Raw genomic sequence first — 12,447 nt, forward strand, 5'->3', positions numbered from 1 at the left:
TTTAAACACTGTGGCTCTGTAAAGCTCAAAGCATTTTTTGTTTGAGCTTCCTGTTCAGTCCAGCATAGCAACAATGGCTCAGTCAATAGTGTGTGTGGGTGGAGCTATCAGTTTAACCAACCAATTGCAATGGTTGGGAAACCTATTTGAAAACAGTCATTTTTTATTATTCATTCATATATATCATTCATTATTATTTCAGTTTCATTTTGTGATGCTAGTGAGGCAGAAATCACACATGAATCTTACATAAATCACCATATTTCTTGTTTCAGCCTAAAGATGCCTGTAACTCTATGTCCTAACCAGACACCACTCAATGCCACAATAAGAAATACAGCCACAATGGTGATACAGATTTACTTTTATTTTAAATTTCCCTTTTTTTTACGGCAATAAGCCATAATAAAAGCGACAATGGATAATTTACCTCAGATATTAAAAATTACTTAAAGGAAACAATTAATTCAAATTATATGTGAACAAACGAGTGTATTCCATGACAAATATTCTATCTGTCAATGAATATGTATTTTGAATATTGGTAAAATTGTTTATTTTGATTTGATTATGTATCCATTTTGTTGTAAGTGTGATGCTGCATCACAATTCGCATACTACCCGTCCTAAATAGTATTCAAAATTATAATTAGTATGTCCCAAATCGTAGTATGTTGAAATGAGTATTCCAAAGGTACAGATCGATGCAAAGTGCAGATTGATGCACACTCTAATGGTTAATATTGCCCACAACAAATTGCGCAGTGGACAGGGGCTTATATTACGTGGGGGACGTGTCCCCCCCCACTTTTAATATCACGTAAATTCGTCCCCCGCACTTTTTCGGGCAAGTGTGTTCGCATAGAGGTTTTCAAGGGCCGGTGTGAATAAATATAGATTTCAATTCAAAGAGACAGGATAGTCTGTGCATGATCTGATGTTTTATTCAGACCCAGAATAAGGCGAGATGAACATCACGGAGTGCTAAACATTCCATGCAGTGTATGTTTCATTAATACTCGAAGCCGGAGGGCACTCTCGCGCAGAAAGTCGAACCAGGAAATTCCTAATATGGACAAAAGCCTCTGGCAGTGGACGAGGATTTGATTAGAACTACAAACACACATAAAAAGTATTTAAGAAACTACAAACATGGCAGATATGCGACACTGAGGGACAGGTAGAGAAAGGGGTTTGAGTGATAAATAATCAATAGCTAACCTGTTGAAAAAATATTTATTTAATCCAATACGGTAGGAAATTAAATCAAACAAAATATGAATAAAATATAAACTTTGACAAGACGATTGTCAGGGCAGTTTAAATGGTGACAGGATGCATGTAAATAAGCAACAAAGCGTCCATTAAAGACGCAGTTATTACGAAGTAGTATGTCCCAAAGCTTGCCTACTATATTGTTACATACTCAAAATATGTACTTTTTCTTCACAAAATGAGTACATACTTTTAGGACATATAGTATAAGTAGGCGAATTGGGACACAGCATAGGACAGCAGTGTACTTGCACTGAGACTCCGCCCACATGCTCTTCTGATTGGCTGTGATTTGTGATTGATTTTATTGTGTTTGGTGTGGACAGACAAATATCTTGTTACTGGAATTATATCGTATCACATCTGGTTAGGACACAGTGTAATTCTTTATTTAAACCATTAACTGACTACTTCCTTTTTCCTGTTCTCCTTTTACTTTTAATTATAAATCCAAAATTCTGCTTTTCTCATTTGAGAAGGAATGAGATTTGTTTGTTCTGGCAGTAACAGTGAGGTAGGAGCATTTCCTCATTTTCTTACCAGTGTGAGACATCATTCCTGAGGACATGAGTCCAGAGACGGAGTGGGGCAGGACGTGAGGGCTCTCGGGTGATGTCATGCTCTGGGTTCGTTTAGGAGGTCTGCCAGGTCTGGAGCTGAAAGATGGACACCAAATGTCAGACAAATTTTCTATCTGGTTACATGTAACAACCTATCTAGAAGCCAGTGCACTTCTTGCACATTGGAAGTTGCAGTGTAGACATTTTTGTTAATTATAATGGGAATGTTGAATTTTTGCTGCATCATGTCATTCACCTGAAGTGTAGACAAGGTACAGAATGATTAGAAACTACCAAGTAGGCCTGAGGCTAGTTGTCAAACGAGAAAGTTGTCAAAAGTGCTATATCTCAGTAACTATATGTTCTCAAATGCCCTATTACACAAATGTGTGTTTAGCAGTGGTTTGCTATGCTGGTTTCAAACACCCATTTTAAAATATTCTTAAATTCAACTACTACTAATAATAATTTAGTAAATTCTGTTTTCTAAACTAAAATTCCAGTCTCATCTAGTTTTTCACCATATTTAACTTTGGTAAACAATGGATAAATAAAAATAAAACCACACTGGTATACACTAAATGTTTATTAATTGTAAATAAAACAAATATTTAAATAATATAATAATAATAATAATAATAATATAATTTGAGTAAATTTTTCAAAAAATGACAATAATAATAATAATATTAAAATAAAATAATAGAGTATTTATTCTTTAAAATTTCATATTTTAATCAGTGTCTTACTTGTGGTTTCTTTGTATTTTTGTGAAATGTACAAGCAATTTCTGAGTGAAAATTATTTCTACACCATTTTTTTTCAGTGTACACTGAGAAAAATGGCATAGATCAATATTTTCATACCATAAATTTAGTTCAGTTCAGTTCAGTTTAGTTTAGTTTTTGGTCCTTGAATTGTTTTCCATTTTTTGTTGTATTGACTCTGAAAAGCCTATAATATGCTGTTCGACTCCCAGTGGGGCATGCTGTTAGGGACATCAACTTTTGTTCAATGAACTATATTTTTACTCCCAAACAATAATAGTGGAACAGCTTTGTTTTAGTCAAGACCTGTAGCCAAGGTTATACACAAACTGACCTTCTCTAAAAAATGTTCACTGCAGTAAAAAGTGTGACAACTAGTCCCATATTTTTTCAAATCAAGGCATGGCCAGCACACACATACAAACACATTTCTGTTCAGATTTGGACTAATCTACTATGCATACTAGCATGCGTCAGTAAATACTCTCAAGGACAGTCTTTTCTACCATCTCCTGTACCCCCTCCCTTCTTCTAATATCATAACTTAAATTCTTGAAAAGGAAAACCTTTGGAAAAAGTAGTTTGGCATAAACAAATATTTTAATAAAACAGCTTTGTAAAATTATATATATTTTTTTAATTTATTTATTAATTTTTTTTATTGAAAATAAATGCCTTTCCGTTGTGATATGATGTTTGAAAAGAGAGAAATACGGCTATATTCCTGGTGAAACGCGCCACCAGCTGGCAGAGAATGAATATGCATTTTTCAATAAGCCCTTCTGCTCTTTTAGACCAAAGCCAAAAACTACCCTTATTTTTACGCAGAAAACACGCAGTTGTAAATGTGAACTGGTGGATCGACATCATAATAATAATGAATATAAAGCTTATTTAATTAAAATATATATATTATACACTAATATATATTTATGTTACTAAATGAATATAATTGTTTGATAATAGTTGTTCAAATTAATATAAAAATAATATAATATAATATAAAAATTATTACTTTTGACTCAGCCCCCCATACCCCCTTTCCCGTATTTTGGTACCCAAATGTTGAAATTTATATTACGGGACTTATCGCATGAACCAATCACATCCAATCATAACCGATTATATCCGATCATATCGCGATGGAGGCATTGCCTCCTCTCACGTGATTGTCCCCCATTCATTCTCAATTACCCCCAACTAAACCCACGGCACGCTAAGGGGTCTCTGCTTCTATGGACTGTAACTTTAGCTGCGGGTGTCGCTGTTGGACAGTGTTACTTTATAAAAACGAGTGACTTTTATACTTTTAATATCATATTTATTAGTAATATTTGCATTGTTAAATTTTTGTAATATCGATTATTTTCTCATCCAATTTTTTGAGGAGACACTGCCTCTTTGGAGAAAACGCCCCTGTAAAATAAATAAAATGTATGTGTGTATGTATGTATATGTGTATATATATATATCTATATATATATATATATATATATATATGTATATATATATATATATACACACACACACCCACACACACATACCATTTATTAAGATGTATATTATATATTATTAAGATGCGTAAGGACAATATGTTATTACTTTTTACTTGGTTACACCACCTGACATTTTTAGAGTCATAGCTTCTTTTGGAAAATGGTCCAAAAAAAAGTTTTCACAACATATGAAATTAACATGAATAGAAAGAGTGCATTTCTAAGAATCTGGCACATTTCTAAGCCTAGATTCTTTAATGACTCACGAACAGCATTTTATTTCAACTCATCCTAATACACATCTTCTCATGAACTCTCAAACACACACACACACACACACACACACACACACACACCCACACGTCTCATCTGTGTTTCCAGATATGAGATCCAGGTGGATTTCATTCTGTGGTCTTTCCATCTCAGCTTTACCAACAACCAGTTGAAACCCATGAGGTTTTGTGTTTTATATCCACACAAACATGATCATCTTCTGTCCGGTACTGCTGCTCTGATTCACAATAACAGCAAACTCTGAGAGATGTGCTAGAACTCTAGTGCTAATGACGCAGCTCTGGTGAAGGACTGTCTTCTCTCTTCCTACAGTCATGCTGAACGCCTAACAGGCTGACATTTTTAATAATTCCTAATGGGGCGATATTTTAATTAAACTGATACTGATGGAATCAGATTAAATGTGGTTAAGCCGTGCAGCGGAAAATGACTCAAGAAATTCAAAGAGAGATCAGCAGATAAGGTACCATTTTAACTCTCTCCCCCTGTATGATTCATTAACCACGACCCCCTTCCGTTCGCAAAATGAAGTTTTTTATCACTGCAATTTTTCTTGATACTTCATTTGAGAGGACAGATGTGCACAGGAAACAAGACTTAAGATTAACATGGTAGTCTATGAAAGAGTGAGTCAGAGGGGGAGAGAGAGAGAGAGAACAAAAATGCAACGTACAACTCAGGGTGCCTTTGAGGACATTTAATTAAAATCTAATCCTGCATTCATTAAGGCTTACATAAATTAAGCTGTCATTCATAAGATTTATGGATTCTCATTTGCATACCACATACAATTCATCAATTACTGGGGTGAGCGCGAGCCGCCCCCCCCCCCGCGGCCCCCCCCACACAAAAAAAAAAGGGGGGGGGGGGGGGGGGGGGTCTAATTCTCCTGTATTCCACTGACAAATATTCAGTTGTACTTTTCAATGATTATGTCCAATGGAAGCAGTAAATAGGGACTCATCTAAACGGTGATGATCTGTGTCCACAGCACAAAGAGATAAGAGAGGGCAGTCAGAGCAGGACGTACTGTATTTCACAGAGGAAACTGATTACTTTAGATTACAGAAACAGAAAAAGGAACTAAGAGAGATAGATACCTCAATCCCTTATCTTTATAATAACTACCTGTTTCACTGTAAAGCTGTCGTTCTGGATAAGCTAGAGAAAACAAACAAATCAAAAAAGAACGAGAAGCCGGGATGACCATATTAATATTCAGGGTTAATGAAGCGAAGAATAAGAGAGTGCAGTGTGTGTGTGTGTGTTTGTCTACCATTAGCAGAGACGGACTCTTTCTGACAGGTGAATTTCATCAGGCAGAGAGTTATAAATAGTGGATTTGTCAAATGAGTTCACATGAATTTATACACTCCTTTTGCAGTATGGAGGGTGTTTTGCTAGTTTTTGTAAGTGTCATCTTGGACTTGCTCAGTTGGGGTTTAAAATACAATTAATATTCAGTAATATTATTGATTTGATGGCACTGATTATCTGATGAGAACAAAACTTGAACAGAATTGAGCTGAATAATGACACTGCTGACTTTTGTAGAGCTGACTTTGAAGTCGTTTCATAACTGACGACCTTTGCAGTGTTGACACTATTATTGAACTGAATTATAACTGAATTGAGCTGAAAAATAATACCATTTTTATGATGTCTTCTGTAAAGCTGCTTTACAGTTGAAATTGTATTTGTTTCATAATTAATCAGTTTTGCTACACAAACACTGTTATTTTCCTGTTTATTACTGTAATCTGTATTGTATAAAGTGCTATAGAAGTAAATGTGACTTGACTTGTCTCAAAAAAAATTTACTTTTGGAAACTTTTTGCATTACCTTACATTTAATATGAATTGAAGACAGCTTGAAACAAATGGAAAAACATTTAGACGGAGCTGCTCTTTGATGAAAAAAGCCCAACTGAAGGGATAAGAGCAAACATCCTTTATTCTGGGCTCAAACAGGAAGTTCCTTCATGATGGGGCGTAATCAAAGCTCTTATCGCAGTGAAAGACTGAACCCAAATAGTCCACTGTTTGTGTTTCAATCTGCGTCTCTCTGTGATGAATGAAATGTAAATAAGTGTTGTGGCCCCCACACGGGAACGAAGAAAGAAGGGGAGAGAAAAAGACAGACAGAGACTTAACATCTGTCCCAAACACACACACAAACACTTTAACATCTTCCCAAAGCATACATGCACACACACAAATATCCACATGCACAGGAAATAACAGCAATGGAAAAAAGCAGTACTGTAAACATTTTACAAACAGACTGCTTCCTCAAACAGAGATACACATTCACACACAAACAGTCAGCCACACAAACAGTCTTCAATAAGATCAGTCAGTGAGTCAGTTAGGATTCTGTGTGTTACTGTAATATTCCCTTTGACATACTTCAGCCAGCCAGCTGGCCTTTACAAGCCTGTTGACATTATAAACAAAAACTCATCATACACATTCACACACAAACAGTCAGCCACACAAACAGTCTTCAATAAGATCAGTCAGTGAGTCAGGATTCTGTGTGTTACTGTAATATTCCCTTTGACATACTTCAGCCAGCCAGCTGGCCTTTACAAGCCTGTTGACATTATAAACAAAAACTCATATTATACTAATAAAAGATTATACACAAAAAATGATTCATGAAATTTAATTTAATTTACATAGCTCCAGAGCTTCAGGAACTATGAGAGTCCATTATTTTATATCAAATATTAATCAGAGAATCATGTAAATACTCTCAAATGTGTTGATGGGAAAGAAAAAAAAGATAGTCTGAAAAACCTAATAAATGTTTTAAACTGAACTGCAGCATGTAAACAGACACACATGGGGCAGAAATGAACGATGAGCAAAGGATGAGTGTAACAGAGTCATTTAGCAGTTGTTGACTTGTCTTGTATGTTAGTAAATATGTACCATATGAAGTGAACCATTACACCACCTTGTCTTGCTTTTGTTTAAGACATTATACGGTCGTTTAAAAGCATGTCAGGGTAAGCAGAAGTTCAACTAGTTTTGAGAGACTTTCAAATGATTGCCATCTTTTGGCTGAATATAGGGCCTGAAACCGTTTAAAAAAACATATCAGGAGTTCAGACTAAATATTATGAATATTATGTATTTTGTCACCTTGTTACCAAAATTTGGAACATGTGAAAACACTTATTTGTGTGATGTAATTTATCAAAGAAGAAGAAACTAGCAAACCTACATTTTTTGTCCTCCGGTTCTTTTCAACGTACTGTGGCTTCTTTATTTCTTTATTCTTTATTTGCGACTACGCTAATTTGCGCTGCGCTTGGTATATTGTATGGGATCATATTTCCGCCAAATGCATTGCAGTCATGGGGGAAAAAATAAGCGTGAAACTAAAATTTTAAAACGCAAGTAAAATTATATTGCACAAAATAAAAAAATGAAAGCAAAGTTTTCAGAATAGCAAACAATGGTCACGGATCAAAAAATAATATGTGTAAATCAAAAATGTAATAACGCATAACAAAAAATAAGCACGAATCAAAACTTTAAACATTTAAAATCATATTGCACCAAACTGAAATATTAATGCAAAATTATCTGAATTGCACACAAAATCATGTTTTCCTTGCTTATATTTCTGCACATATTTTTATTTTTTGTATGCTTATGCTGTTTTTCCCTTTGCTCTTTATTCCATGTTCTGTGCTTCTTCTTCCAAATGAGTTAGAGTTTCATGTAAATCAGGGAGGGCTAAAACATCATCATTGGTCCACTAGTTCTATTGACAGCTCCTCTAGCCAATCAGTCAAAGAGGGGCGGTGATGTCACTCCAGCGTGCCTCATTACTCCCGATGCTCAGTGTTCTGTTTACTTGTACAGGTGAATAAGGACAACTGTCGACTGGGAAACATCTTTCCATACAAGGCACCGTTATATGTGTCTGTCTGTCACTGCTGTACACCTACCTGTCGATCCGTTAACGTTAAATGAGCCGTCCTAGAGACCTGTTGCGGTTATATTCACCTGTATTTATTCGCCTCCGGTCACATCGAGAAGGGGATCAGTCACTACATGCACCGGCCTCGCGAAGTCACTGATGTGCCTGGCTCGCCTTTACCTGACTGATTATAAGTCTTGTTATGGTTATTACTGTTAGGAGAGGATAATATGAGTAAGAGCAGGGGTTTTCAAACGGAAAAACGCATGCGAAAATTTCGGACTCCGTGTGCAATGGCCTTTACAAAAACATATGACTTCTGACCCTAATGCTATAAAAGTACACCATATTTGTGGAAAGCTCATTACTGCCGATGCTCAGTGTTCTGTTTACTTGTACAGGTGAATAAGGACAACTGTCGACTGGGAAACATCTTTCCATACAGGGCACCGTTATATGTGTCTGTCTGTCACTGCTGTACACCTACCTGTCGATCCGTTAACGTTAAATGAGCCGTCCTAGAGACCTGTTGCGGTTATATTCACCTGTATTTATTCGCCTCCGGTCACATCGAGAAGGGGATCAGTCACTACATGCACCGGCCTCGCGAAGTCACTGATGTGCCTGGCTCGCCTTTACCTGACTGATTATAAGTCTTGTTATGGTTATTACTGTTAGGAGAGGATAATATGAGTAAGAGCAGGGGTTTTCAAACGGAAAAACGCATGCGAAAATTTCGGACTCCGTGTGCAATGGCCTTTACAAAAACATATGACTTCTGACCCTAATGCTATAAAAGTACACCATATTTGTGGAAAGAGGCAAGTAACAAAACCAAGCTTGGGAAAAGAGAGAAGGCAAGTATTTTATTAACCAAACAATAAAGCGTACATCTTATGAACCAACTGAATAAATTAAACTACTTTTTTCTCTATTTGACAAACTGCTGAATTGTATCTGTTCAGTTCTGTAAGTTCACAGGTCGATTTGATCATATTGTAACCAGGGAACAGTTCAATCTCATCTCTGGCAGATGTTAAAAGGTTAATTGTAAAAGTCTATTTCTCCTGTTCAGGTTCTTGCACCTCTTTAATTTGCTGTTATTATTGTCTCTCATTACAGAAGAAGCCAACAGGGACCTGACTGGTGACATCCTATCATCAGAGGGAGGGTTATAAAGCTGCTACTCTGGATTACTAGAGGAATTTTAAGACCTATATAAGCCAGTATTTCCTTCATGTTAATGCTTTAAGAACTTTAGGATTTACCAAGCAAAGATAAAAGAGCATATTAAAAAAAAAGATGGCAGAGAGGCCGGTAAATATTCATTTGAATCTCAGTGAAGTGAGCACACTTTGTTCCTTCTCTTTTAAAAATTGCTGAGGCAGAATTACACCGAACAATTAGTAAAACAGCTATTTTTTAAAAAGCAATTTTGAAGAAATTCTTATTTCAGTCATGTATAACAATGTATTTTTCAGGTCAAACTTGCATATCAAGAACTATTGCACTAGATTAGCATATGAAGTTTATTGGAGTTCTGAATGAGTGTGTTTCCATTGTGGTCTGGAACAAGAGTAGTAAAAGCCAGTAACACCTGCCATTTATAGGGACAATATCTGTGTATACTCACCTCTATATAGGACATAATCTAAGCCGTGTCTTGTGCATATGTAGGTCATTTAACATCCCACTGCCTCTCCTCTCATCCTTTTGTCCTTCATACAATAAAAGTCCACAACAAAAATAGTAATTTTCACATGCTGGCATATAAATCACTTGCTTTTCTCTCTCTTAGTAGCTTTTGGCAGATATGGGCCGCGCGCGCGCGCGCGTGCGTGTGTGTGTGTGTTAAATTTACCTTCTCACAGGGACTGTTTGAAAGCACTGCCACATTCTTCTGACCCTCAGTAAGAAGAGTTGTGTAAAAACATGAGGTGAAATCGACACAACCATTACACAGGTTAATCTTTTCCTCGTTCCTTAGTATCCATTCTGTCTCTTTTTTCGCAGTGTGTTGCACTGTGATCTCTATTTTCGTCTGTTCTCCACATTTTCGGCAGATGCAAAATTTCCTCCTCTGTCCTCTCTACACTAATCAGGTCACAGGCGTGAAGGAAGCTTTAGGCAAAACCTTTATGTGTTACTGCTGCATTATCCTGTTCTACTTAAAGAAGCGTTACCTCTAAGAAGACAGAAAAAGTGAGCGAGAAGAGAGAAGAAAAAAAAAGTTTACAGCATCATAGTGGTGTTCACTTTCTTTTTGCATTCCCATGTACTTTGTTTACACATAGCTTGTTAAACTGAGTTTTCCCACAAATGGAAACTTCCCTTTTGCCAGTACAGAATACTCTGGGTTCAATCAGGGCTGGATTGGTAATCGGGCATACCGGGCATTTTCCCTGTGGGCCGACGCACTTAAGGGGCCGACAGAATGTTTTTTTTGCCGAAAACCATCACGCAGGGACAGCGAGCAGCCAGTGGCCCATTGGTTTGTCTCCTGTATTGACAGCGTAAACATCCAATCACAATGCTCTATAGATGAAATATTTTGCTCTGCCTATATAAAGATCGCATCACCCCAACTTCTTCCTCATCGGCTTTTCCCACGTTTTCACAGGAGATTTATCAAGAACAGGCTTGCTCTGCGGTGAGTGATGCGGGCCAAAGAGCAAGGCAGGAGGAGAAGAAGAGAGTAGTTGAATTGGTAAAGTGCTTGATAGGGACTCGCAACGGAGGCAGGAATCTAACCTATCCTAATGTGTGTGCGCGCCATGAGTGTATGCGTAAACACTTTTTAATAAAATGTAAATTCGTCCCCCGCAATTTTTTAGCCAAGTCAAGTCACGTGTGTTCATAGAGTTTTCCATGGGCCAATGCGAATAAAGCTAGATTTAAATAAAAAAAGACACGATATTGTCGGACCTGACGTTTTATTCTTATCCAAAACAAGATGTGATATGAGTGTGATACATAGGCTACTTACATACACTACCAGTCAAAAAATGTTTAACAGTAAGAAAGATCCAATAGAAAGATCCAAAGATCAGCATTCATATGAAATAAAAAGCTTTTGTAACATTATACATATACCATTCAAAAGCTTGGAGTCAGTATTTGTATTTAATTTTTTTGGGGGGGAAATGATAGAAACGATAGAAATTAATACTTTTATTTAGCAAGAATGCTTTAAATTGATCAAAAGTGACGATAAAGACATTTATAATGTTACAAAAAAAAATATAATCGAAGTGGTGGTGGGCTGCCTGGACCAAAAAATGCCAGGGCCGATTTTTTTGTTCCAGTCCAGCCCTGGGTTCAATACAAGTTAAGCTAATTCAACAGCATTTGTGACATAAAGCTGATTACCACAAAAAAACTTTGTGAAAAGACTTTTGGTAACACTTTCTATGCAAGTACGTCAACATTCTACCAACCCTAACCTTAACCTAAGCCTACTAATACTCTAATGAGAGTTAGTTGACATGTAGTTGCAAAGTTACTTATAGTCAACAGACTAGGGGGACCATCAAAATAAAATGTAACCTAACATATAAACATTGCATTTTCTTTTTCAGTTGAAATTATTAACTAGCTCACATCAAAATTAATATTAGCCTCATCTTAAGGCATTATAATGAATGCATAATGCATTATAAAAACCCTTATAATATGGTATATAATCTTAAGAATATTCATAAGAACAGTTTTAATGTTTTATAATATTTACTTACTTGTGGTTATAGCTTTTAAGAGTATGATGATTTATAACACACAGTGAACATGTTGCATCCACTTATGTTACAATGGATTATATTTATAGTTATGATGTATTATAAATCTCATATCTTGCCATTTTTCTCATGCTACTTTACTTAAAGCAATCAATGACCACTTATAAGTACAGTAATAATAATCCTCAAACAGCCATAAAATCAGGTATCAGATCAGATGAATGTGTAATATGACACATTTGCTTTGAACTATTTTTATTGTATCAGTTTGATTATTTTGATGGTACCCTTTAGACAGCTGTTGATAAGTAACTCTGCAACTACATGTCAACCAGCAGTCATTGGAGCATTATGTCTGCTAAATATATGCCAATACTTTATTTT

General features: G+C 36.1%; 1 protein-coding gene across 1 annotated transcript in view; it reads right to left on the bottom strand.

Moving 5' to 3' along the window:
• The window catches only part of dachc (dachshund c), a 58,828-nt gene that overhangs the window by 34,426 nt on the left and 11,955 nt on the right, over positions 1-12,447 (bottom strand). Inside the window, exon 2 of the mRNA XM_016295318.1 lies at positions 1,816-1,931. Coding sequence (XP_016150804.1) covers positions 1,816-1,931 — 116 coding nt within the window. The remainder of the gene's footprint in view (positions 1-1,815; positions 1,932-12,447) is intronic.

This window comes from Sinocyclocheilus grahami, unplaced genomic scaffold, assembly GCF_001515645.1.
Source record: "Sinocyclocheilus grahami isolate Dianchi unplaced genomic scaffold, SAMN03320097.WGS_v1.1 scaffold334.1, whole genome shotgun sequence".
Classification (NCBI taxonomy): Eukaryota; Metazoa; Chordata; class Actinopteri; order Cypriniformes; family Cyprinidae; genus Sinocyclocheilus; species Sinocyclocheilus grahami.